The 27,579-nt window shown below is 46.1% G+C and overlaps 1 protein-coding gene across 3 annotated transcripts in view; it reads left to right on the top strand.

Moving 5' to 3' along the window:
• The first annotated feature begins 5,801 nt into the window (after nucleotides 1-5,801).
• Nucleotides 5,802-27,579, top strand: part of si:ch211-285f17.1 (sickle tail protein homolog) — an 82,902-nt gene continuing 61,124 nt past the window's right edge. For 2 of the 3 annotated variants that reach the window (XM_067251283.1, XM_067251282.1), the window contains exon 1: nucleotides 5,802-5,943. In XM_067251283.1, the coding sequence (XP_067107384.1) occupies nucleotides 5,871-5,943 (73 nt within the window). In that variant the 5' untranslated portion in view covers nucleotides 5,802-5,870. Of the gene's footprint in view, nucleotides 5,944-22,309; nucleotides 22,334-27,579 lie in introns of those variants that run through there. The other variant, XM_067251287.1, reaches the window with a different exon arrangement.

The following is a 27,579-nucleotide window of genomic DNA, read 5'->3' as shown; positions in this document are numbered from 1 at the left end:
TACACCACTCTCCCAGGCTTTTCACATGACTCTCACAACAGGAGCTCACAGCTTTTCTGGTCAGTGTCGTAAGGGATACGGGGGGGTTAACATCAAATGTCCTCACCAGCACTTGAACCTCATGACTCATTAAAGGGTCATCTTTTACCATATCCTCAAGTTCATCTTCAGGCTGTATGTTGATGCCAGACAGGTCACGATGCCAAAGCCACAATAACGAAAGTAGAAAGTGTGTGTGGTTGTGTTTATCTGTGTATGATTGTGTGTGTGTTTTCTCAAGACACACACGCAGACACACAGAGACACACAGACTCATAGCAAAATTCACAACAAACCAAATCTCCTTGATGTGGCACCGTAATAGAATATCATTCAGTGAACATCTGAATATATTAGTGTCTGTTGTGTTTACCAGCCACATCTGAGAGAGACTTCTCATTCTTGGGCATGCGTTTTCTTGTGTATGAATATTTTAGGCTTAGTTTTTTGCCACAATGAATCAAAAGAACAAGACGAGGATCGAGGATCAAAATTTGTGATCAAAATTACTGATGTTACTTGACAATATAATTGTCCTACTGCTTATTTTGTTGTTACCTCAAATGGCTTTGTGATACCCACTGAGCCGTAGTGCTAGCTCTAGCATGTTTGACAGCTTGATTTGTAGAATCTTTGGCATTTTCTGTATGTATTTCAATGGAACACATGAACCTATACTCATTTTGTTCAGAGAATACAATGTATTGCTTCCTACGATGTTTGTTAATGCCATTACATTAAGTCAGAATGTCTAATATTGTGTTTTAGAACATCGTTTTCTTCCTGGGAATACATTCACGAAAAGCACCTACATTCATTACAACAGCCTTTCAGGATCTATTGATTATCAGATTGTGAGACATGATCTAGTGGGCCAGCCAACAGTGTAATAGATTGCATTTATAATTTCCAAAACAAATTGGAATTAGAGCATAAATCCACTGAAAGTGGTGTAAGGACCCATTTCAGTATCGAAAACACCAGAACCTGCAGAGAGACGCAGGTTAATGCAATGCAGTCATTTCTTCTCTCCTCTGCAGATAACTAGCAAGGGGTGTTTTATTTAGAACCCAAAGGTTTAGGGCCGATCTCTTATGGGAATATCACACTGGCCTGCACCGGTGCCCTAGGACTTAGGGCATGGGGAGTCCAGTGGCCAGAGGAGCACCAGCCTTCACAGAGCAGGAGTGAGCCATTAGGCCACAGGGGGGCCCCAGAGACAGACCATAGGAATAAGAAGGGGGGGGGGTTGCTCCATAACATTTTACACACTACTAATGTAGAATAGTGCACACTAGTACTGTTGCACTGTGCACACTACCCCCTACTTATGTAGCACAATACAGACTACTACTGTAGCGTAGTATACACTACTACTATCGCATCATCTCAAATAAAACAAAAGTACTGCTCTTACAACTGCATTCTTCGAATGTTATTCACCTGTGCATCACCTGAACCATATGACCCATAGAGTACCAGTGTATGACCTCTAGTGGACCAGATGACTTGTCGAAGACCAATTAATTACGGCTTTAATTTTTTTCTATTAGCATAGACTTGCCTAGCAAAGCCTCAGGCTCGTCTTAGCCTGGCTTTGCCTGAGGCCTAACCCTAGATGGAATCCTTTGGCTCCATAGGGGGAAGACCACTTAATTACACAAATACCACAGAGGCACTCAGACCCGACAGCATTACCTTAACAATGCTGTTCCTCCTCCCTAAACACTTGCAGCCCCATGCCTCCACCAAGTCAATGAGTAACTTCCAACATCCTCTCGTCCTTGTCGTAGCCTAGCAACAGCCAAAAACACACAAAAGGGGATTTTACCCATGTAAATGGGATGTCTAGTCATTTTCGTGTCAGATTGAATGACTAAGTGCACAGGTAAACTCACGCAGGTATGTAAACACACTGGCTCACGAGAGAATTTGATCCAACTTGCTTTCAAGAGATTGTGGGTTGAAACTTTCACATGCTTTTCCATCTTGCATTCAGATCAAATTTTGTGTGTGTGTGTGTGTGTGTATGCTGTGTTATCCGGGGCTTTGAACGTAGGCCTGTCTTTAAAGGCTGCTGTGCAAAGTACAGTACAATCAAGACTGGCTTAGAGGCTGGCTGACGCTTGGCGGCATCCCAGCCGCACTGTGTTATTACAGGATTCTCATGTGCTTAAAGTGTACGTGCACACGCACACACACGCACACGCACGCACGCACACACACGCACGCACACAAACACACATGCACACACACACATGCACACACACAGAAAATAAAGAAAAACACGTTAAAAAGGAGGAGGCAAAATGCAATATTTACTGTCCATTTTTACCTCCTTGTTTAGAATCGCCATGGGCCTTGGTTTACTATAGACTACATGCTCTGTGTGTGTCATCAGGGAATGGGTATTTGTGTTCTCATTTGGTGTGTGTGTGTGTGTATACGAGCATCACTTCATTCGGCAAACATAGCAGAGCTTAGCTGGAGGCCTGGCACAGACAGTTTTGTTCACTTCCTCTTCCTTCATTGTAAAACTTGAGTTCTGAAGCATAATCTGACATCCCTCCACAATTAATCCTGTTTATTCACATGACAATATCAGTGTGTGTGTGCACGCACGCTTGTGTGTACACAGACCACACTCAAGTGTGTGTGCGTGTGTATGTGTGCACGTGGATAGGCGCACACACACACCTTCTCATATATGAAGCTTAAGAATAACAATGGGACAGCCCAGAGGTTCTTAAGCAGGAGCTCTAGGTAAGGGACCTGTCCAGGGCTGAATATAGGCCAAGCAGCTTTAGTCCCACTGTGAGACCCCCCCTCCCCCTCCTATGTGTTGATATGATTATGTCCTATCTATCATCTATCAGATGATTGATGTCGCTCTGCCTGTCCAGATGGCTTACTAGTCTATTAGTCTGGAGCCATTATCCGATTTGGGTTGTGGGTGTTCAAAACACATGACGGCCGAGTTGGATCTTGCCCAGAGCAAATAAACCATCCAGTTTTCCCCTCCAATGACATGCAAACGTATATACACTGATAATGTACTGTGCTTTTCCCTAATGGTACAGCCCAGATTCGGTGTAAGCCGGTATTCCAAAAGGACTTTTCGTCTGGTGGTGCGGTCCGTGTGGATAGCTGCTCATTTCTCTCCTGGTGTGTTGTCTGTTTGCGTTGATCCTTTTCTCTTCATAATCCTTCCACTGGTGGACAATCTATCTACATGCGATCCCAGAGCCGGCATCACACACGTGTATCACAGCACACACACACACACACACACACTGTCCAAGCAGTTGGAAAGGTTGTGCATTGGTTATTTAGTTTGTCTTCATTTACATTTACATTTAGTCATTTAGCAGACGCTCTTATCCAGAGCGACTTACAGTAAGTACAGGGACATTCCCCCGAGGCAAGTAGGGTGAAGTGCCTTGCCCAAGGACACAACGTCAGTTGGCATGACCGGGAATCGAACTGGCAACCTTCGGATTACTAGCCCCATTCCCTCACCGCTCAGCCACCTGACTCCCTATTCCCTCCTCTTCATGTCACGTATCGGTTTGTTTGGCGTGGCAGCGTTATGGTCCCAGTTGCTCGTCCGGTTGGTTTTGAAACTTTTGTACTTTGAGTGATTGTGTGTCACCTGTAAGTGGAAAATTACAAAAACGATTAAAACAGTAAGAAAATAAGGTTATAATAGTTTCACTGTATATATATATAAAGTAGAATTTGCTGTCTTTTCATTCTTTTCTGGTTTTCTTGTAATTGGTTGTTTTCTTGTTCAATCTTGCTTCTATGTAGAGAAGTGTACTAGTGTGTGTGAGAGAAAGTTTCTGTACATGTGCATTTTTGTCTGTAAGAGTGCAGATAATTCTTATTAGACACACCGATAAGAGGAAAACTCTGTTTCAAGGAGGTGGAGTCAGTGAAAATATATCTAGAGCTAGACTTTTCAACAGAGCTTCAATATTTCCCTTTATCCTCTCTCTCTCTCTCTCTCTCTCTCTCTCTCTCTCTCTCTCTCTCTCTCTCTCTCTCTCTCTCTCTCTCTCTCTCTCTCTCTGCCCCCTTTAATACTCCTTCTTTATTTATATATTTTTCTTCTTCCACACCCATGAAACAGTGTGGTTACCAACAAGACACACACACTCAGGCTCTGAGAAGCATGCTGTAATCCTCTCCTCTGTGCTTTTTAATTCTTTGTAAATTCCTCCGTTGTGGGGGTCACCGCTTGTGTGTGCGGGCACACATTCCTGTTTGTGTTAAGGTACGCAACTGAGCATGTGTGAGAAAGTGTGTGTTTTCCCAGTTACGACCGGCTGTGCACAGCGGTCTTATCACATGCGCAAGGGCTAAGACCGGCGTTGCTTTAGAGCAGAGCGACGGAGGGAAGGAGAGAGAGAAGGACGGAGCAAAAGAGGGGAGCGTGAATTTGTGGCAAACCGAGAGCGACAGAGTGGAACACGAATCTGTATGACCGGGGGATGACGTGAAAACACACACACACACACTCTCTTACACATCTGGAACAGCTTCACCAGCTGCACCTGAGGAGGAAGGATCGCTTTCTTTCTCGCTCTCCCTCATGCACTTCCCCCCCCCCCCCCTCTCTTTTGACTGACTCCCTCTCTCCTGCATTCTCTCTCGCCCGCTCTCATCTCACTCTTTTCATCAGTCTGTGCTTTCCAGCACATCGGAACAGTTCCTGACACGGCATCGGCGCACCGCTCAGGAGAGACAAAGCCGACGGGAAGCTAAGAAGAGGACGGAGAGGACGAGGAAGACAACAAGAGCGAGGACAATCTGAGGAGAGAGGAGAAGAACTGCTCCCTCAGACTTCGGAGTGTCCACGCCGTCTCAGAGCAAAGGGGAAGAAGTGAGGGAGCATGGAGGATGACAGAAGACGAGGAGTGGGAGGGATTGAATGAGAGAGAGCGCGCATGAGGGAGGGGGTTGGAGAGCTGGAATGCGCTGAAGACCCAGCTGACTGTTTGCGTTTGGTCCGCCACCTCCTGCCGCTCCACAGGTTTGAGCACACAAACACACACCCATCCACACACACACACACACACTCACACTCACACACAAACTGTTTGCTTTGGAGGATGAGCCCAAGAGGCCAAGCCAGGAGAAGGAGAGAACACCTTCCAAGGAACCGTTGACTCTTTCCACCTCCCCTCCTGCTACTCCTCCTCCTCCACCCCCTCTCCCCACCCCCACCCCACCCCCTGCCTTCCCAAACGTTCCCTCCCCCAGCCCCCGCTACACCCACCTCCACCGCCCCCTTGAGACTACCTGCTCCAGTCACAGCTCGTCTGCTGGGGAAGAGACACCTTTTCACACATACACACACACACTCACGCCACAAAGACCTGAGGAGAACTGGATCATTCGGGCTTTTCTTCAGCAGCCGGTGGCAGAGACAGACTCAAAAAGACAGACAGAGAGAGAGAGAGCAAAAGGGAGAGAGTTTGAACCAGGCGGATCCAGCCTCTTCCACCAGGGGAACCAGGATGTCTAAAGCCTCCAGGCTGGCCAGACCCTCCTCATCCGGGACCAGCTCCAAGCTGCCCTCCCCCAGGAAGGAGAGCCCCGCTGGGGGTGGCGGGGTGGTTGTGGCAGCAGGCAGAGCCCGGGTGGTGAGTGTGGGGGAGAAGCTGATGAGGGCGGGCAGTGACGGCGGCGGCGGGGGGGGCGGGACCAGGCTGAAGGCCCCGGCGTCCGCTTCACCGGCTTCTTCTGCCTCGCCGGCACCACAGGAAAAACGCCAGACCCAGAACCAGACCCAGAACCAGAACCAGACCCAGAACCAGACCCAGGGGATGGATGTTCTGCCCCCCAGGAGCAGGATCAGCCCACCCAAAGCTTCGGCTCACACACAGGCACCAATGCACAGTAAGTGGTGGACCATCGTCTGACAGCACGCACACATTCACACTTGAACACATCACTTGTCAGCAGAAGTCGTCAGAATGACTGTTGTGTAAAGCTTAGTAGTTGTTACTCTTGAATATTCGTACAGATGTAGCGACCTGTGTTCGCTACATGTGCACTTGTGACTCGTCTGGTGGCTTCTAAGGTCTTTGTCAGTCAAACCGGCCATGTTTGTTTTACTTTGGAGTTATTCCGACTCCCTCGTGGGTGTCACTGCTTTGCTGCTTCGAAAAAACCAAGCACACCACCTAACAACAGTATGACCCAAGACAGGGTCCTCCTCATCTCCAAGCCGGGGTGGTTTGACCCCGTCCTCCTCATCTTATCAGGTCATCTTCTCACTTCCTGTCTGCCTATCGTCGACTGGTTGTTTTCGTATAAAGGGGGATTAGACAGTCCCCTCCAGGCGGTGTGGTTATCAGGGATTCTGATGCGTTGTGTTCAGGCCTGGAGTGCATCCTCTTATCTGGGATCTTCTTCCTGCCCTTGGGGGCCCGGTCTAGGAGAGCAGGGGTTGGGGGAGAGAGAGAGGGAGGGTTGGCCATGATAGGCTGGTGTAAGTCACGCTGTTTAGACGGCCACTGTCTCAGTGGGTTTGCAGATGAGGGCAAAAGGGGAAGGGGGCCCTGGGGAAGGGTCTTATCACCCCCACCCTTCTCTCCCGCCAACACATTCCCTACTCTGCATGGGGAATTTAAACCACCGAACCGTGGATCTAACCAAGAGATAATAAGCAACACTCGAGTGCAAAATTGACCTGAAATGTCGTATCTCCGTTCAACTGTTTCAAAGTTAGGGAAAGTTAAATCCTGGCATGAGCAGATGAATATTTCATGAATTCAGTTGTGTTGTGAGCGCACCAGGTAATGAGATAGAGGCTTGTGAAACTCAGGTAAACACGGCTGCTTGGTTTAGATTGACACATGGTGCGGCCGGCATGCTTAAACCCTCCCACCAATGAGCTGTCAATCACAGTGTTTACCATCAATCACTCTGACTTGTCAATCCGGGACTGTCTTTCTCATTCGGTCTTGAGAGTGAGAGGGCTTGGCCAACTACTACGTCCGATTTTCAGGCAGTCCAGGGGGGAAGGAGGGAGCGACCAGAGGGATGCGGGGGAGTGTTTGGGTGTGGGGGGGGGGGGTTGGTGTGTGCTGGGGAGGGGGGGGGGTGTTGTGGGTTCAGTGTGTGAGAGTCAGGCACAAGGGTGACAGAAGGAGGTCAGGAATGTGAGCAGAGCATGCTGGGAAGACCAGGTCTGGAGTCCCTGTATTGTGGAGACTGTGTGTGTGTGTGTGTGTGTGTGTGTGTGTGCTTGTGTGTGCTTGTGTGTGTGTGTCTCTCTCTCCACTAACTGAAGCCTATGTTTAAAATGGGCAGGTCTGCACTAGAAAAACCAGATGTCCTAATCAGAGCTTCCACCATTCTTGTCCCCTCTCTTCTCCTCTCCTCGCTATACAAACACAGAAGTGGCCAAAACTTCTGCCTCTCTTTCCCTCTCCTTCTTCACCATCTTCACGATTTATTTTCAAGTAGGACTTTTTCATTCTCTCTCTGTCTCTCGTACCTTCTCTTCACATCGTTCTCACTCCCTCTTTCACCCTCTACATCATTCTCCCTCTCTACCTCCCTCTCTCAGTTTCTGCAGTGCCACTCAAATTCAAAACTCCCTACAGAAGAATTACTGAAACATGCCACCACCCCCCACACTCACTTTCTTTCACAAAACTTTCAAACGGAATGTATGATCTGTGTGTTGTTTCAGAAGAGCTTTTGGAATCCGCAATGTTATATTGTGTGTGTGTGTGTATTCTGTCTTACAAGTGTGTGTGTGTGTGTGTGTGTGTGTGTGTGTGTGTGTGTGTGTGTGTGTGTGTGTGTGTGTGTGTGTGTGTGTGTGTGTGTGTGTGTGTGTAGGCAATTCTTCCTGCGTTTTCTTCAGAGGGCAGTGTTTTAAAAGCTACATATGCTGAAAAACTCAGTATTCCATTGGTTGAGCTCATTTTAAGGATATTTCTTGTTTGTCGAGTGAAAGTCATTCATTGTCCTGCTAAAGTCATATTAAAATAACACTAGATATTGTACAATACATTACCGCACAATGAAACACAATTTCTAGATTAATTGTTGTCACTTTAAGCTTGGTGCAAAATGTTAAAGTGTATGGTGAATATGAATGTCTGATTTGATGGATCATTGAGTCAGCACTAGCCAGCACTAGTCACAGGACCAGGACAGGACCTGACACAGACACAGAAACAGACACAGATGCTACGACATGCTGACGAGTGTCTCTCTGGTAGAAGATGAGTGTCTGTGACAGGTGACATTTTTCAGTACTTGTGATCTGACAGGATCTGCAACAGACATGTTCTTGGACCAAGTCATAATCCCAGAATAAAAAAATAAAAAAATAATGTTTGGAAATGTATCACAAATTATGTTGAATGTCGGGATCTTACCCCATTCACTGCCTTCCAATGTATAGTTCCATACATAGATCTGAAACCTTGGAGGGAAACGGGATTATAGCTTCAATACTTTTTAAACTTTATTGGGAATTGAGACACAAACTACTCCACTGTGGCTAAAACAACACTACTATGGACTAACTCTTTTCTCCTGTTCAGCCATCTGAAAATAGCAAGAAAGAACTTTGAATGTTAAGTGAACTACTCCTTGAAATACCCCTCTCTGGAGAGCAGAGAATCAGAGGGCAATGGAGCCTTTGAGGCTAAGCTGTCCCCTATTGAAACCAACATCTGGCAGCTAAACCTCTGAAAGAGCCCATCACTGATAAGGAGACTTGAGAGAATAATCTACATTTACATTTAGTCATTTAGCAGACGCTCTTATCCAGAGCGACTTACAGTAAGTACAGGGACATTCCCCCGAGGCAAGTAGGGTGAAGTGCCTTGCCCAAGGACACAACATCATTTGGCACGGCCGGGAATCGAACTGGAAACCTTCAGATTACTAGCCCGATTCCCTAACCACTCAGCCATCTGACTCCCGTCAGATGATAATCTATTATCAACTATCCTCTACAGTATCTCTGTCTCCCTTTTCTCCCCCTATCTCAAACTGTTTATATCATTCCCCATCTGGCCAAGTGCTTGCTTGGATCTTTTGCCCCGTCATGCCCAGAGATGTTCTCATGGTGACCTCCTGACCGGTCAAGCAGAGGTCCCCTGTAGATGCGGCACAACACAGGATCTGAAATTGAGTGCCGAGTCATGGAGGCCCTAGAGAGAGAAGTTTCCAGCCAGTTGTCTGATAAGTTGTTGTTACTCATCCAGCATCAGAGTGAGCAGTCCTCTCTTTGTTATCATCTTGTCTCGTATGACACGCAGACAGCTGTTGAATGTGGGGGATTTGTCTGGACATGAATGGGAGGGGATTTGTTACCATTTCCCGTGAAGTATCTATCTTCAACTATGAGCACCACTTTTAGAATTTGTTTGTGTGAGTGTGTGTGTGAGAGAGAGAGAGGCAGAGAGAGAGAGAGAGAGAGAGAGAGAGAGAGAGAGAGAGAGAGAGAGAGAGAGAGAGAGAGAGAGAGAGAGAGAGAGAGAGAAAGAAAGAGAGAGTGACAGTGAACTTGCCCACAGTAGAAGGGGTGTGAGTAAGCTGGCCTTTGACAGCAAGTGTAATGAAAGGTTCAAGTGAACACCATCCATTTGCGTAGTTGTGTTTACTTGGAATTTAAGCGTGTGTGTGTGTGTGTTTCATAGAGGGACTTGAAGGGCAGGCCTTGACCTGTTTTTAGTCTACGGGTTTTTGTTTTTCAGAAGCTCTCAACAGTGTTTGAAAGTCTTGTTTTGCTACAGTAATAGAGTTAACACGTCAATTCTGGCAGATGGCAAAGTTGGCAGATGAGGCGTGCCAGAGGAGATGCCATGACACTTAACACCAGACTGTGTTCGATATGTGAAAGCACACATACGTAATCTCCGAATTTGCAGCGTTTGACTGGTTAAAGTTGCAAAAAAAGATTTATTGGGAATTAAAGACTAGTTTGAGGCTGTAACCTCAATCTACTAGAATGAATCACAGGGGTAAAAAAAATGTTCTAAAAGAAATCTGATTTCCACAAGTATTTGAACAATCAAGTTCAGCCAGACTGTTTATGCTTTCAAAACAGATACTTCAAATAAACCACAAAAATGCAACGTCATTAACTTTCTCTACTCGTGCACTGTTTTGACTTCAGAATGTATTTAGTTGAGTCTGAAGTCATCCTATCAACATTGTAACAGCTTAAGCATATTTTAGACTGAGGTCAGCCAAAGGAGAATTGCAAACACAGTGGGTCACAGACAATAGCAGCTAATGAAAAAAGCCTGCTTGCTCTTGCCTATACTATAGATATTGGGGGTACATTGCCGAATATGGGAAGGCTTTGAACAGATGGAGAAACTGATTGAAAGACATCAGCCTCAAATGGTGAGGCAAGTTCAGCTAATCACGCCTCAGATGTTGAAATGTGTGAAAGTTACTCTCCTTTCCCCCCCAACCAACTCACAACTCCTACACTACTTTTAACCCAGGAACTCATCGCCATGGCAGCAGTGGCCAACCATGTCTCCTAGGTATGCGGCTTGGCAGCTCACCTTTGTGTTCTCAGGGATCTTACACCTGGTTAGGTGTGAGGTCTTCTGAGTCAGAGTCAGCGTTAGTGTGGGTTCAGATCCACAGTGTTAACACAAAGGTCTTTCATGTTCCACGGTGACTGGACCCACGTCATCCACTTAGTTCAAACACACCGGACTCAGGTTACAGAGTTAGAACAAAAAGGTATTGAGCCTGTGAATAACTTGTGTGGATCGCCTTGTTTGGTCTAGTGTGTGTAATTTTTTAAGCCTGCATTTGCAGGTTATGGATTATGGCTTCATCCTGACCTTCCAGCTTTAGTTACCTCAGGATTAAGTGTGATATATATTTTCGGGACGCTAACCTGGGTGCAACCCCCCCCCCCCCCCCCCTGCCAACCACAACACGGAGATATAACTTGTCGCGGTTGGCGCCGTCTACTGGTAGTGCTTTGAAACTTTAGGATAGCGGAAGAGTTTATTTAATTTGATGCACTTGGGAAATTGACGGCCCCCTATTCATGCCGCCGCGGGCGGCTGCCCGTTTCGCCCGTGCCTTAAACCGCTACTGGCTAGCCATCATTGTAGTTTCTTTCACCTTTCACTAACTTGCTACCATCTAAGATCTCTGTTACCTCCCCAGCTAATTATCTAAGCTTGTAACATCTCACTCCAGACGTGTTGTCACACCACTGAGAGAGTGTACGAGTGTCACGGACCTATAGGACATGTTTTATTGCCATTATCGCTCATAGCTAATTCACATGAAGGGTCGTTGTGGGCGGACGCTGGGTGTCCCTTAGGTGTTCCTGCTGACAGAGTTGACAGAGAAATCAATAGAACTCGGTCACCTCCATTCATACTCTGCCACAAGCCTACAGGCTCAACAAACAAGTCTCCCTGAGACTCAGTATTGGCTCTGCTGTGCTAGACTTGGGCACATTTTGTAATTAACACAGACTACAGTCAACACAATTCTTGTATATTTTCCCTAATTATTCATGTGACAATTGACAGTTGGAATTTGTGTGTTTTTTTTCTAGCTGTTACATTAGTACTTGTGCATCCGATTGTTTTTTTTGTAATTCATTTATGCAAAACCAGAACCCATCTGTGATTATGTGGGACAGAACATGTGTAGGAAGGGCATTACAGCCATGCTTACGTTGCATTATTGCAATGCAATAAACAGAACAGATTAATCGGAATTGCTCCCAAATCTGGAATGCAGCTCAGGCATCTTGTTGGTTCTAACTACACAACACCCCCCTCCCCCCTTCCCTTCCCCTCCCCACCCCGCCCCCATCAGAGATGGTGCAGCCACCCTGGACAGCAAGTCAAGTGACTCAGCCTTGTAAGAACGTTTGAACCCTGATGCCGAGCGTTCTAGTTCTACTGTATACTGTATGCCAGGATAGCCATCACAAGGTCTTCAGCCATTGCAAAGACTGGAACACGCATACTTGTGAAGTATTTTTGCAAAACAATAATACATTTCTTTTGTTAAAAAAGAAAAAATGGCAAACACCAATAGGATTTCCTTCCTTGTATTTTGGGCTTTTCCTTGGGTCTTGAGTCGCTTTCCGACTCTGTTGTTTGCATCTCCTTATCTTTGCCGTGCATACAAGACACGTATAGTGTGCCAAGGGAGTGTATGAAAGGAGTTGGAGTCCCCAGCGCAGTGTTGATCTGTGTAGTTCCACAGTCATCATGACCCATGATGACCTCTGTGCACCAAATACCTGCCTGGTAAATAAACTTGTCTAATCCCGGGATTCAAATCAACAAAAAATATTCAGCCTATGATTTATGACTCGAATAACCTCTGTGTCATCAGATCCAGGTCAACAACCCTCTGAGCGTTTTTGCTCACCGTGCTTGAACTGTGAACCCCAGGTCACTACCTGGGAACTGAAACGGGATTCATGCTCGACAAAAGCACACACCCCTTCCTGAGTATGGAAACAAGCACTTCTTCCTTCATGAAGAGAAACTCTTAAAAGCATTCCTTGAGAGAGTTCTCAGGTTGACCACTGAGAAACATAAGCAGAAACGTGATACTAAATCTCAACAGTGTGGGATCCTTTTTTCCTATGTCAGGTTTTTAATGTCCAAACAACAGAATAAAGAAATTATGCAGGATTTTCCTGTTAATAATTCTAGAGGGATATTTCAAGTTAAAGAAAGTATTGTTGGTCTATCTGTATTTTGCTCTCATGCCACTGTGTTTTACCAGAGTTGTTTGTGATGGCTGCAGCTCTATTCCTCTGTCCCAGTTTCCAGCACATTCTGATGTTTGCCTTCCATTTTGAGCGTATTTGGCCTGACAGTCTCTGAGCCCACATAAATAACAATCGGAGAGCAACTTTCATCTGGGGTCATGTGTACCATACCAGGGATGAGTCTCTCGTGGAGGAATCGCTGTAGTCAACTTAAAAACCATGTTAGACTGGGCAGTGATTAACTGCTTATTTCTGTTGTATGTTTCGAAAGGAAATGGGCAGGGATGTTTGTAAGGCAGTACCAAATTCTACAGATCCTCACTTCTACTCAGTGTGCTGAGTCATTCATGCTGGAAGTTGTGTCTGCTTGCCTTACCTTGTCTGGCAAACGCCTTCCCAGACACCTTGCCCCAGGCTATGCCAAATGGATATATCTTTAATCAGCACGAAAGCCAATGTCTGGTTTTCTACAATGGTGAGTGTTGAGTGAGCCAGATGAATTGGTTTAACTCACATCATCTCAAAGTCCTATATTACTGCCAATTACACTGAAGATAAAACAATATGCTCTTTGACTCAAATGTTTATTTGTTGAATAACTTAAATAATTACTGTGGCAAGAACTAAGTGAATGAAGAACGCATTGTGTCTAATGGGCTGCTTCAACACGCCATGACAGTGATAGCATGAAATAGTAGGTTAAAGATATAAATAGTGCCAGCTCAGATAATTAACAACATGTCCAGGGGCTGATGGTTGGAGCAAGAGCCACCCATTGCAATTCTGTTTCACTGGGCTTCACAATCGTAAAACTTTGCAGTGATCTACGTCATGTGACAGGAATAGAGCAGAGGGCTGTATACATCTCTGACATGTTCTGCTATCTCTCTCTCACACTCGACCCATCTTTCTAAGACTTCTTTCCCCACCTCTCTCTCTCTCCTCTCCTCTCTCTCTCTCCCTCTCGCTCGCTCTCTCTCTCTCTCTCTCTCTCTCTCTCTCTCTCTCTCTCTCTCTCTATCTATCTCTCTCTCTCTCTGTACTTGTCATTGTCCATCTCTTTTTCTTGTTCTCCCCCTCTGGTTTTGTCTCTGCTCTTGTTCAGCCAGGCCAATCCAGCGCAAGGAAACATATTTTGGAGACAAGGTTGAGACACTGAGCTGTCCTGACAGCGCCTGTCCTGTCCTGTCCTGTCCTGTGAGAGCTGGGACTTGCCAGCTTTGTCTTCAGAAACCCAGATGTACTGCACTATTGCACATCCAGTGTTGTTCTTTGTCCAGGGTGTGTCAGTAGTTGCCAAAGAGTCTATTACTGTCTTTGTCTTACGTGTATGTTTGAGTTTCTGTATGTGGTTGTCTGTGTGTGACGGGGAAAAAGAGGTATAGAGAGAGAGACCACATGTTTTGTGTTCTGGTTTGTTTTTGTGATAGTGTGTGGTATGCTTTACTGTTCTTCATATCCATACACACGTGTGTGTGTGTGTGTGTGTGTGTGTGTGTGTGTGTGTGTGTGAGGGTGTGCGTGTGTGTGTGTGTGGGTGTGTGTGTGTGTGTGTGTGTGTGTGAGAGAGAGAGAGAGAGAGAGACAGTGTGTGAAAGGATGTTAAGGAAGACTGTCTCATCATATGAAAAGGCCGTTGTGTTTACACACTGCTTATGCCACTGCCACCTGTGTATCTGTGGAGAACACACTCACCTGTCTTTCACCTGTGACTAAGCCATGTCCTCACAGCACACACACACACACTGTGAAAGCAGCTTTGAAGATTGACAGTGGGCTTCTGCTGCACGATCACTAGCAAGTTATTAGACAAACATCTCATGCCTTCTCGCCTTGAAAATATCAAAATGCACTTCCCATCTACAGGGCAACAAGAGAATGAATCTCAATGTCTGCCACCAGAATGAGATGCAACCGTCGCCTCTGTTTGAGAGAGCGGGTTATTTAGCAGAGGAGCCACATCCTGGAGGAAGCTACAATTGATGAGCCAATTAGAAACTCAAACAGTCTTCTCCCTTAGGAAGTGTCTGTGGTCCAGGGAGAAGGCAGGTCTGGGTGATGAATCGTCTCTATTTGTCCCTCCTTCGAGTCCTGTCTGGCACGATGGCAAGATAATCCAGACATTCTCCTCTTGTTATAGAGCAAAGATCATTTTAACACTGCCTCCTGTAACACACCACAGCTGACTAATGTAGTATTCCCAGTCTATTCATCAATAACAGGGAGACATCGATAACAACAACACCACACTACTCTCTCTGAGTTTTGCTGAGGTCAATTCTGACTTTCTGCTGAGAGGCATGATGACAGTTGGTGGTGTTATAGTCATCTAAATGTTTATGAAGTTACTTCTCAACCAGTGACTCATGTACATATATACAAGAGAATAAAAAGCAGAATCAGGCTGTGATGGGGAGCAGGGATCCTACAGATCATAGGTAAGAAATAATACGAAATTATTAATAAAATAATACAACTTAAATAATAAACTAAAGGTTTATTATTTAGGTAATCCTGTCTCAGCGCCAATCAAGAAGAAATATCAGAACTAATCCGATAACTTTACTCGATGTAGCATATGTATGGTACATGGTAATCTGCTAAAAGCAGACAAGGTAGGGAAAAAGAAGCCTTAGTAGGATAGTGTACAGAAATAGCAATCAGTGCTCGCAATGGATGATGTGATCTTGTAACAACCTTCACCATGCTCCATGTTCATCCGAAAGAATGAGTGCATGAGCTTGACGGGCACATGCTCAAGGGTCACCTCGACCCCCCCTTTAGCTTTCTTACTGTATTATATCCCCACCAAAGCCATTAGTAAAGACTGGAGCAAACATCTGGCATTATGGACCCATAATTCCTGTAAACTGTGTTGAGATTCACAGCATTAGCGTGTTGATGTGTACTAGCACCTCCAGCAGGACAGGTGTGGTAATTGCACACTCCAGGTACCCTCCACAGGTGTGCAAAGTCTGACTAGAGCGGAGAGTTCCCTAGTGCAGAGTGTCCCTCGCCTGGGTGTGGACCTGATGTACCTTGAGCAGTAAGTCTTCCTTGTCTGAGAGTTTCCTGAAGAAGAGTTTTATCAGGACTCTTCAGTTTCCTAAACAGTCTACAGTAATACGTAAGATGCTACTCTTCCCACAGACTGAGCAGCTTTAATTGCATTCCCAAAACTTGAACGACTGAAGTTTGTGGGGGGTGTTGGAGACGGTTGGAATGATATGGTTTTGAGCCTGGTGAAGTCATCCCTCATAGATGTGAACCAGGATTTGCAGTTGAAGCTATCGTGCCACTGGCTGACTAGTTGACTGACTGACTGACTGACTGGTTTACTTACTGGCTGACTGGCCAGCTAACTAATTGGCTAACTGAATGGTTGACTAAATGAAAGAATGGCTGGCTGACTCAATGGCTGGCTAAAAGCATTTTAGCATGGCTGTCAGCCTGAATAGAAAATACAGAGAGAAAGAGATAGGGAGAGAGAGAAGAGGGGAATTTGAACTAGTGTTAGCATGCTTCTAGGGGAAGTATAAGAGACCGGGAAAATCCCAGCGTGAAATGTCTTCCTCTGCCCCATGCTTTGGGTTAGGACTTCACTATCTGATCTGTATTATTTAAGGATTCAATGCTTTTTGAAAGCGATGGAAAATACTTCAGTGACATAATAATATGACACATTTCAGCAAGTTAACCCGCATGACAGGACTGGTTGACTCTGCGTTGGTCATTGTATATGGGCAGACATTTTGTTTGTATATGGACTTAGTTTGTGTAAGAGTGTACGTGTGTATGTGAGCGCAACAGGGAATAATGAGATTGCGTGAGTCTTTTTCAAGCAAATGTTTTTTTCAAATGTGTCTTTGTTTCCAAACGGACGATGCCATTGTGTTCAAAGAACGGCCCTCCATTGTGCGCTCTGCAACCCTCCCAACCTCACATCTCCCTGGTATCATGAAGGCCTCAACCCTGGGGGAGAGGGTCAGAGGAGGAGATTGGTTGTGGTTTAAGAGCGTAGGGCAAATGAGATCTTCTTATCTAACATTGCCAGCCTTACATAATGTTGCAGTTCAAACCAGGCAGGAAGAGTCCCGGATGAAGACTGCTGAGATTCTGACGAGCCGCAGAAAGGCATGGTGGGTGTACGAGACAAAGTAAACCACTGTACAGCAACTGTGTTAACCCAGGAAAACGTTTAGCCTTGTTTTTGAGTTTAGAGGGACTATCATCCTTCTTTGAGGTGTTTTGCGTGTCACTGTGTGTACGTGTATGCCTTGTGTGCGGAATGTGTGTTACTTCTTGTGTTTGTGCTTGTACACACTTGTTAAGTGTGTGCATGGGTGTGTGAGAGGGTTACGGTGACAAAGTGTGATCATCACAGCTCAGGGAGTGTGTGATCTTGTTATCGGGGCTGTGGAAGACAGATATTGTCACGTTGAGATCAGCCTGACCCTGACGACCACACTGTATGGGTTCTCTCAAGCGCGCCGACCCCTCCAACCACCCTGTACTGTTATCATCCAGGCAGCCTGGCCTGGTTACCCTCCAAGATCCACACCCCTCATCTTTCTCTCTCTATCTCTTTCTTCCACTCACTCACTCACTCACTCACTCACTTTTTTCTCTTACCTGTTCTCTTTCTTCCTCTCCCTCTCTGTCTTTTTCTCCTTTCTCTCTCGCTCTCTCTCACTCTATCTCCAGTTGATCTCCTTTATCTGCGCACACTGAGCAACGTCACATGATCCCAGCTGTGAAACGAGGCTTTCGTTCGGGCTCAGCAGATCCTGTCCGTCTCGATCAAAAGCACCAGTTTGCTGTTGTTCGTCCTCGTCAGTATGATCATGCAGATTGGTGTTTATTTGGACCTTGATGTAGAGATGCATGTCAACTAACTGGCCAGGAAACAGGATCAAAGACAGTGTTTTTGGTCATTAAATGTTCTAACGATGATCTAATTACAGAGAGAATCAGCCATGCCCCTGAGCCCCATGGCTTGGTCGAATTTGCATATCACTGCATGAGCTCATTATGCATAATCAAAGCCTTCGATGGCACTCGTGTTACATCTACGCATAATGCAGCCTGACTTATGACTTTTAATAAGGTCCGACGCAGAAAGTTCTGCCAGTCAAAAGAGTCGTTTAGGAGGAATTAAAACTTACGTTTCATTGTGCATGAGGCAACTTCTAAGTGAAATACTGACAAATACAGACACATAGGAATAGGCTTTATGTCCTCTGTTATTAGTTTTCTAGTGGTGTTGTGGACGTTATGACATACCTCAGCTTTTCATGAGCAGTAATGATTTACAGTACAGGATTTTTCAGATTGCATAATACAACTGTGTGTGTGTGTGTGTGTGTGTGTGTCTATCTGGGCTTGTTTGTGTGCTTGTGTGTGTGTGTGTTCCACTATGTACATTTTGGTTCTTTCAATTATCAAGCTTGCAGTAGGTACGAGACAGCTGCCAGTTAATATGATGTATCACAACTAACAACCATAAATTATTCATTGTTGATATGAGCCAAAACTAACAAACGGTGCATTTGGTTTGTTTTGGGTGGAAGTTGGCGCCGGAGTTATAATATTTGCAGGGAAACGCTTGCTTGAATCTGCAGGGTACCACAATGACAAACATTTTAGAAAGGCGCTAGTTAAACTGTCACCTGTTGTAAATGTCACATCTCTCTGCGGTGTCACAAAACACCAATGCACTGTGTTCGTAGATTCATTTTTAATAACAACTGAATGCGGCTCATGAATGTTTTAACATGTTTTGGTCGTTGAGTGTGTCTGCCCTATCAGTCTCCCAAAGCTACCTTTGGAAGAAAACCAAAGCCAAATGGCTGGCAGACTGTTGTAACTGTTGTAGTGGGACTGAAAAACACACTAAATGGCCAGCTTTCTTTCTTTCTGAGGCTGTTGTCCATTTCCTTAACACTCAGGGCCTGCTGGGGGTGTGGGGGACTGGGCTCAAACAGCACCATGTTTCTGTTGAGATCTGTTAACTTGGTCTGTTTTCTTTGTGCACTGTTCCTCGATGTGTCATCGGATTCTGACAGAGAGAGAAAGAGAGGGAGGAATGATAAAAAGAGAGATGACAAAAGTGAAAGAGAAGGAGAGAGAACAGACACTGTATGTATGTATACTGTTTACATAGAGAGAGAGAGAGAGAGAGAGAGAGAGAGAGAGAGAGAGAGAGAGAGAGAGAGAGAGAGAGAGAGAGAGAGAGAGAGAGAGAGCAGGTGTGTGGAGGAGACGGTCTGGTGCCCCCCTCCAGGGGCATGCTGGGAGAGCAGTCCGACAGGTTCAGCGCCTGGGACATCGGGAGACAGTAGAGTTTCTTTCGTCCCTTCTCTTTCTCTCTGTCTTTCTCTCTCTCTGTGTCTCTCTGTCTTTCTTTCTCTCTCTCTCTCTCTCTCTCTCTCTCTCTCTCTCTCTCTCTCTCTCTCTCTCTCTCTCTCTCTCTCTCTCTCTCTCTCTCTCTCTTTCTCTCTTTCTCTCTCTCTCTATCTCTCTGTATCTCCCTCTCATGTGAGTGAAATGAAGAGAGAGGGATGTGAACGGGAGTTTCTTTCACACCCCCACGCCTTTCGTTTCCTATGCTATATAAAGTATTCGCCTCCCCTCTCATGTCCAGCTGGACTGCCCCCCCCTCCCTCCCCCAACACCCTCCTTTCTTCAGGAGTCTCTCTCTACTCTGTCTCTCTCCAAATCACTCTGCTGTCCAGGGAGACCTCTGCCTGGCCTCATAGTGTCACAACCGCTCCCCTGAACCCTGACTCGCCCCCACACCTTTCACTCCATGTAACCTTCCCAGAGCTCCATCCCTGTTAATACGTGTCCTCATCATCTGTTAGGGCCACCATCAAGCCTCATTTAGTACAGGATGGCAGACACTGTCGGGATAGAATCACAAATGCTGTGAGGAAGGACTAGCTGTGGTCTACTGGTCACTGTGTCCAGTTATGCTCCAGAGGTTTGAAGTGGGTTTATTTACAGGTACTCTGGCCTGTTGATGGGAACACAATGTTTATACTTGTACATTTGGTCGTAATTTGTTTTAATTAAAAATACTGTTATTTTGAAGATTTGGTATTCTGGGCTTGTTATTACAGAATTCAAATGCAGGAGCTTCCCTGAATATGTTTTCTGGACTTCCTTCCGTCTGCTCTTACCCTTGGGTATATGATGACGACGTCACTGCAGCAACCCTAATCTAACCTCCGGCAAATTCCCCCAGCGATTCCCATGAAGGATTATGGGAATGGTAGAGACAGAGAAATAGAGAGAGAGAGTGAGAGAGAGAGAAAGAGAGAGAGAGAGAGAGAGAGAGAGAGAGAGAGAGAGAGAGAGAAGGCAGAGAGACGGATGGACAAGCAGTCAGAGACGAGGAGAGAGAGGCAGAGAAAACCCCAGCTCAGTGAGGCTTTAGCTGGTACGGGGCTAGATCACTCAGTTAATGCCAGCTAGTCACAGAGGCTAGGCCTTGATATATTCCAAAGAAATTAGTTTGGACTCTTTTCTTGGGCCACTTATCAGTGTGCTGTGGTCAGTAAGGTGACAATCTCTCTGTTTCACTGTCTGAGTGGAACATTGAAGATGTTCTGTTCGGTGTGTGGCTGGCCGGCTGGCTGGCCGGCTGGCAGAAGCTGAATAGCTTCAGGTGTTTTCTTAACCTGCTCCATCCGCCGCTTTCTTCAAGTGTAATCCATTGACTTAATGTGTGTAACCACACACACACACAACACACTTCTCTTCATTTGTTTGTGTTCTCTGTCTTTGAATGGATTTGTGTTTTTATGTGTGTGTGTGTGTGTGCGTGTACATAGACACACACACACACACCCGATGCTGTTGAGCATCCTCCTTCTTCCTCTCGTTTCCTTCCTGCTAAAAGCTCCATTAATCACTCCCTTGCTTGAAGTCAACTTCTGAGACACACCAATTCCTCAATGTTCCTCAATGTAGCAGCCCCCCCCCCCCACCCCCCCACCCCTACCCCCACCCCTCTGGCTTGTGAGTTCAGAAGTGCTGACACACACAAACCGTCGAGGTAGTGGCGGTGGCGGAATAGTCTCTGTCTTCATGTCAAATGTGTTCATACAGATGTGTTCTGTAGTTCTGAGGTAGATGCCCCCTCCCCATACGCACACAGACAGACACACGCACGCACACACCCCAGAACACATGGTGCTCAGGCTCAATCTAAACAGTCAGATGAATGTTTCCATTGCAGATCCTGGCGTGAAGGAAACCATATCTGCGTGTGTGGTTTTCCAGACCGTCTGGTATCCTGGCTGGCGCATACTGTAAGAACCCTTAAACAGAAAAAAGGATTGCGTCTCCAATCCCATTCCAGTCACAAGCCATGTGTTCGGTTCCACTGGGCCACCAAATGTTGACCTTTACGACCTTAGGTGACAAGGCCATGTGATGACAGGCCACAGCAGATAGGAGACTCAACAAAAGCCCCCTTGTAAGTGCTGTTAACTTGTCCCCTCTCACCCTTCTCCCCCCCTCCTCTCTCTCTTCCTCCCCCTTCTCTCTTGTTGGGATGGTGTGGGCTGCGGCTTGGGTTCGTAACGAGAGAGGGAAGGGAGGGAGGGGATGGAGGAGGAACAGGGAGGGGGGTTTGGAGGTCTCAGTGGTGAAAAGCTCCAGCCAGACTCCCAGAGATGACGCCTATGGGTCTTGAGGAGTCTTGAGCTCACCCCCGTCCCCCGTCCCGTCCCCCTCTCTCTCTCCCTCCCTCCCACCCCACCCCCCCGCCCCCCAAAAAGAGAGGGGGGTGAACCGCTGTGGTTTCTAACAACCAACTGTGGGACTGCAGAGAGAAAGCTGTAGTCGCCCAACCCTTTTACTCAGTTCCAACCCTCCCACCCCCCCCCAACTCCCCCCTCCCCACCCCGCCCCATGGAGAGGTGTGTCTTGGTAGGACAGCCCAGCAGGAAGTCCCCCACATGTTTTACTTTAACCCCCAAGTGGACCCCCTGAGCCCCCCGCCCCCCCCCCCCCCCACACACACACACACACACACAGACAGAGACACACACCCTTTTTGTATGTTTCTCCTTCCTTCTCTCACCCGCTCCTACCCCCTCTCACTCTCTTCAGTTTTTGCATTGACGGGAGAAAGGCTGCAGATACTGGCAGGAGGTCACACAAACTTTATTCAAGAGGACACACACGAGCGCGCGTGCACATCCGTGCACGTGTAGGCTGAACAATAGCTGTTGGCTGAGGGGAGGGAGGGAGGGGGGGAGGGGGATGAGCGGCCGTCTGCTTTCTCGGTGGGGCTGATTGGAGCTAGCGTAAACACACAGGCCAGGAAGTGTTAAAGCGAGCGAGGGGGGGAAGAGAGAGGAGGGGGGAGGAGAGCGGTGGAAGTGTGCAGTGCAGAAGGGGAGAGGGAAGAAGTTTGGGCTGCATCAGGGAGCGTTAGTTCAGAGTCGCTCCTCTCTGTGTCTCTGCCCGCCGTAGTCTCATTTGTGTTTTCGGACAGACTGTATGACCAGGTGCCAGGGAGGGAGGGTGAGTAGCCGTTTCTTTACACACACACACACACACACACACACACCCTCTTTCTCTCACACGGACTCAGACCCACACGCAAACATACGGTATAAGCCCACTAAATAGTCTAGTCTACTCACTATCTTTCTTGGATATGTATGACAAGTCTGATGTCCTAGGGATTTGTCTATCTAGATCTATCTTCCTTTGGTTTCGAACGATTGTTTGGATTGCTGTTTTGCGGCGCAGGGAAGATAAAAGCCGTGCGCGCGTGCGTGTGTCTGCGTGCGTGCGTGTGTGCATGCGGCTGTGTTTTTATAACTGTGTCCAATTAAGCTCATGGCATGTGGGTTATACCAAAGCAGCTTGCGGGTCATTTCACAAGGGGACTGGAAGTCGGAAAAAACTCGAGGCGTTTGCGTCTCTCTCCAGCTTTATCAACACCATCTATCATTGGTCCATCCCTCTCTTTGAATACATACCCAGAGGCTGAAGTGATGGACAGAGTTTCTTTCTTTCCGCCTGTCTGGTCTGCGATGGTTTTCATGAAGACCCTCGGCCATATTAGGAAGATAGTGGGTGATAGTGGGTGCATCAGATCTATTTCGATTTGCCCATGTATGGGTATGTTCGCTCCCTGGATCACATAGGCTTTAGAAGCCTCCCATCAGGGGGTATATATTGCATTCTTCTCCTCCAAGGGTGAACGACAGTCACAGGGTAGCTTTAAAGATATGAGGCTAGTCGTCCCCTCATGGCCTTGTTCCATGCAGTACCTCACTCACCATGATGAAAGGATTTGCAATGGTCTTGTCCGTTAGAATAAGGCCATTCAAAACAAAGACCCATCCTTAAACTTTGAACAAATTAAAAAATGTCTTTTTTTCCCAAAAGTATTTGAAAAAATACTGTGGTTTGAAAGAAAACGAGACATTTTCCATCTGGAAGCGTTTTTGGATACTTTAGGACTTGTTTGACTTTTTCCAACCATTAAGTGGATTTGCATCTGGGGTAGCTGGGTCACTTGCCCAAGTGAAAGCGGATGGAAAGATTTTGCAGACGCGTTCAAACATAAATGTTTGATATGAAACTCACTTACTGTCAAACTGGCAGTCAAGTAGGGGGTTTCTGTGGGTGGGGGGAGTCTCACATTATCTGGAGACCTGGAGCCATGTCCAGGATGATGTATCAAATAAACGTAGGAAATAACTGAGCAAAACAACTCTCGGCTTTTCTAGTTATTCAAACAAATTATGAAATAGACCCCAAACTTCAAACTCATTTACATATGCAGTTTTTCAAAAATGAATTACGCTTCCCAGTCTTGGTTAATGCAACATTTGCTTTACACAAGACTGGCCATAGTTCAATTTAGTAAGTCTCACTGATACTTACTGTACTTACTGTAAGTCGCTCTGGATAAGAGCGTCTGCTAAAAAAAATGACTAAATGTGATACACAGAAACTTTCCCTGTATGATGAGATGGTAGTGGAGAAATGAGTTGTGTTTCTTCCGGCAGTACGTTTCTCAGACATAGCAACCCTGATGGGAGGGTAGGTGAGGACTTTGAGAGCAAGGTGTAATTCGTCTGGAATAATTATAGGCGCACACCTTACTTCCAACAGTCCCTGTCCTCATCTGTCGTCCCTGCATCCCTCTGCCAGTTTCTCTCCCTGTCTCTCCCTGTCTCCCTCTCTCTCTGTGTCTCTCTCTCTGTGTCTCCCTCTCTCTCTGTCTCTCTCGGTCTCTCCGCCTCCTCTATTTCTACATTGATGACATTGTGGATTGACATTGCTGCATTTGTCTTAAGCAAACTACTGAGAAAATGTTGTAAAAAACAAACCCTACCCAGTCTGCTAAAGCCAATCTAAGTGTCGAAGTGTTAGCATATGAAAGTGCTTTAAATTTGGCAGTTTATTCACAGTCGCTTTGCCAGACATTTTGGCTTCTGTAATAGCTACTGCATCGAATGTACCTGGCCCAAGCTCCATAGAAACAAAGAACCAGAGGGGAAAAGGCTAGATCTCAGCCCACAGTCAAGCACCAAACTGGGCCACGTCTAGCAGCAGATGTGGATGCACGGCTCTGGTACTGGATTGCTAATTTCTCTCAGTGGAAACACACCTGGCCCCTGTGGCATGTGTCCCAGCTGAGGGGTGGGAGGGAAGGGGGATCTGACCAGGTGTTCATCTAGCAAGCTGTCAACAATGTCATCCCTCATTGGGCATTTGGCCAGAGGTGTCTGTAACATCAGCTCTCATTGGGGCCTGATCAAAGCGTAGTATGAAGGGCCTCTCTTATCAGAACACATTTGGAGTTGGAACCTGGGATGTGAAGAAACTTTCCGTAGTCAAGTTGTAAGTAAGTAAGTAAGTAAGACTTTATTTATATAGCACTTTTCATACAAGAATTGCAGATCAAAGTGCTTTACATAAAATCAACAAAAACAATAATAAAAGTGTTGATCTAAAACGTTTAACAAACCAAACTAGCCGCACTCTATCTGCGGTCTCTCGAATCCATCTTAGATCCGAGCTGCCACTTGCAGTTTCTAAGTTGTGGACCTTTTTGTGTGTGTCTCTGTGTGTGTGTTTGTGTGTGTATGTGTGTGTGTGTGTCTGCTTCTTGTATGCTTCTTTTGTGCCAAGGACTGCTTATCTTTGTTTTCAGTCATCTGATTTGCAAACTTCCATCTTAAGCTTCAGACAGCGGCAAATATTCAGCGGCAAATGTTCAACAGTCCTAACCCAGGTTGTCCTCCAAAGGTTCTCTGACCTTTGAAACATCCTGAAATAATGAATCCTCAACTAGACCATTTCATGCTTCAGTCAAGGTGATCTCCACTGATGATGCCTATCTGGCCGAAAACCGTCTTGTGGCCAATGTTAGAACCAATAGCTTTGCCACAAAAGTCCTCTTAAAACTATCTTTCTGCTTCTGAACAGCAGAGTCCTATATTGCAGGCAGGGAGTTTTGGGAGTGGAGCTTCTGTTTATCACATGGTTTGGACTGGGATGTGTCTGTTTAGCTAATAACATCTTTAGTCTAATAGAGGTGGATTTGATATTAAGGGATTATTGTAGAGTTATTTTCTTAATCCATATTAATCAAAGTTCCCCCACAGCTCACTGACCTCATAGCAAACCACATAATTTTCCTTGATGGAGGTACAGAATCATTTTAAATAATCTAAATGACCCCCCCTCCCCCATGAAAAACACATTCATTGCCCCAAAGGGCATAATTTCCCATTTCTTTGTCGACGTAAATGAATAACTTATCTGAACACACTTTGAGCAAGCTTACAGTCAGATAAGCCATTCCCTATTTCATAAAGACACTCAGATCTTTTTTACATGTTCCACTGACTCCAACAGCTTGTCAGTCAACTCCCAGATAGCAGCATTTTAATGACTTGCACGGAGCAGAAGTGACAGACTAGCAGAAAATAGCTGCAATGGCTTGGTTGAGAAATCACGCATCAAAACAATATCATTTGTCATCTCTCTTTTTACATCTCAGCGCCACATTGTTAATTCCAAATCAACCCAAAGCTATAATTTGCCCCAACTAGATACCCCAAACCAGTGAACAAACAGAAATTGAAATTGTTTCTTCATTCAGACAAGTCTACCCACATCATAAAACACAAGACTCTCAATGTTTTTTTAATGGTAGAGCTGTTTGGTTGAATGGAAGTGGGCACTCAGAGTGAAGGAAGGACTGGTATGGACTGATGATGTGGTCTCTTTTGTCGATGGCCACTGACAGGCTTTGGCGGAGGCTTACGTAAGCTCTCAGCATTCTCCAGCAGTCCTGGATGTGACAGGGATTATCCATAGAGTGAAATACCACGCAAAATACCACTGCTGTGCAGGCTGAGCTCATGGAAAATCAGTGTGTGTGGGTTAGCCAGACCGATCTCAACCATTTAATAATATATGGTATGAAAAAAAAAGAATTGTTTACAGTAACTTGAAATATTTGAATCTCTTTCAGGACACGGGCAGCCTCAGGGTCACTCACATCTTTGTTTCCCTCACGTTCCTTTCAGCAGAGACGATGACTTATGAACTCAACCTCATTGCCTCTGAAGTCATCTGCTTGACCTCCACCTCCTCCTCCCCTCCTCGCAGGGCGGGGGGGGGGGGGGGGGAACAAACGTCCTCCGCCCCTAACTACGGGGAACCCCCGCACACACGCCCACAAACACACACGCACGCACACTGTCTTGACACTTCATTTCTATTACCTTCCCCCTCTTTCTTTACCTCTGTTTGTTCTTCAACTGCAAACATGTCCCCTTCTCTTCCAGACCAGACTAGTTTTCTTTATGGCCTGAGTGGTTCAGACACTTGCTTTACGCCACTGTGGAACCACACACAATGGGGCTGTCTGGTGCCTTAGGCCTTCTGCCTGTCAGTCTGTACATACACACACGCACATACATGGACACACTAAGCTTTAGGACTGTCTGGACTGACACTGTATAACTTTCCTTTGTGCATCCATCTAAGCGCTCTGTCAGGCTCTGTAGACAAGCAGGCTTGCAGACGTCCTCACAGTGTTTGCAGGTCGGGAAGCCAGAACAGCCAGACCAGCACACAGCTAATCCAGGTTGTGTATTCTAGTGAATGAGTCCTGTTCAGTGGCTTGCTTCAGCGTAAACTAGTGCTTAGTGTGGAGATTTGAGGTGGAGACGTCAAACAGAAATGGAGATGGAGTTACTTTGGACGACGTTGAGGGATGCAATGTTCACTTTAAAAGCTGATCCAGGTTACCCATAAGGATAGAATGTAGGTTAGAGTGCCAAACAAGGCCAAGGTACAGTTTGTCCTGGGCCTTTGTTTCCCCTAGTGGTGAAATGAGCTGGGCTCAATGGCTTGGGATGTTACTTTGGAAGCTTTTGTACACTCTGAAGAAAGAACCATCCTAGGCAAATACTGACCCAGGGCAGAACTTCAGTTTGGAGCCAAGCACTACAAGGGCTAACCTCAATGACATCAGCAAAAAATCAAATAAAAGAGAATCCGAGAGTGTGTGAAAGACGAGATGAGACGCAGGAGGCGTCCCTCAGATCATCTGAATTAGGGTTTAATTGATGAGCCGGCGAAAAGTTGGTTATAATCCCTTAAAGTGCCCTTCATATCAGGCCCGGATAATTGGAAAGTCCATTTGCCTTCGTCACTCTTTATCCAAGTTTCCACCATTTTGTGCTGCTGAGAAGCAGAGCTGTCTCCGTCCCTAAGAAGAGTTGTTAATT

This window comes from Osmerus mordax, chromosome 15, assembly GCF_038355195.1.
Source record: "Osmerus mordax isolate fOsmMor3 chromosome 15, fOsmMor3.pri, whole genome shotgun sequence".
NCBI lineage: Eukaryota > Metazoa > Chordata > Actinopteri > Osmeriformes > Osmeridae > Osmerus > Osmerus mordax.
Note: the sequence above shows the minus strand (reverse complement) of the source record. Positions and strands in the feature narration are given on the sequence as shown.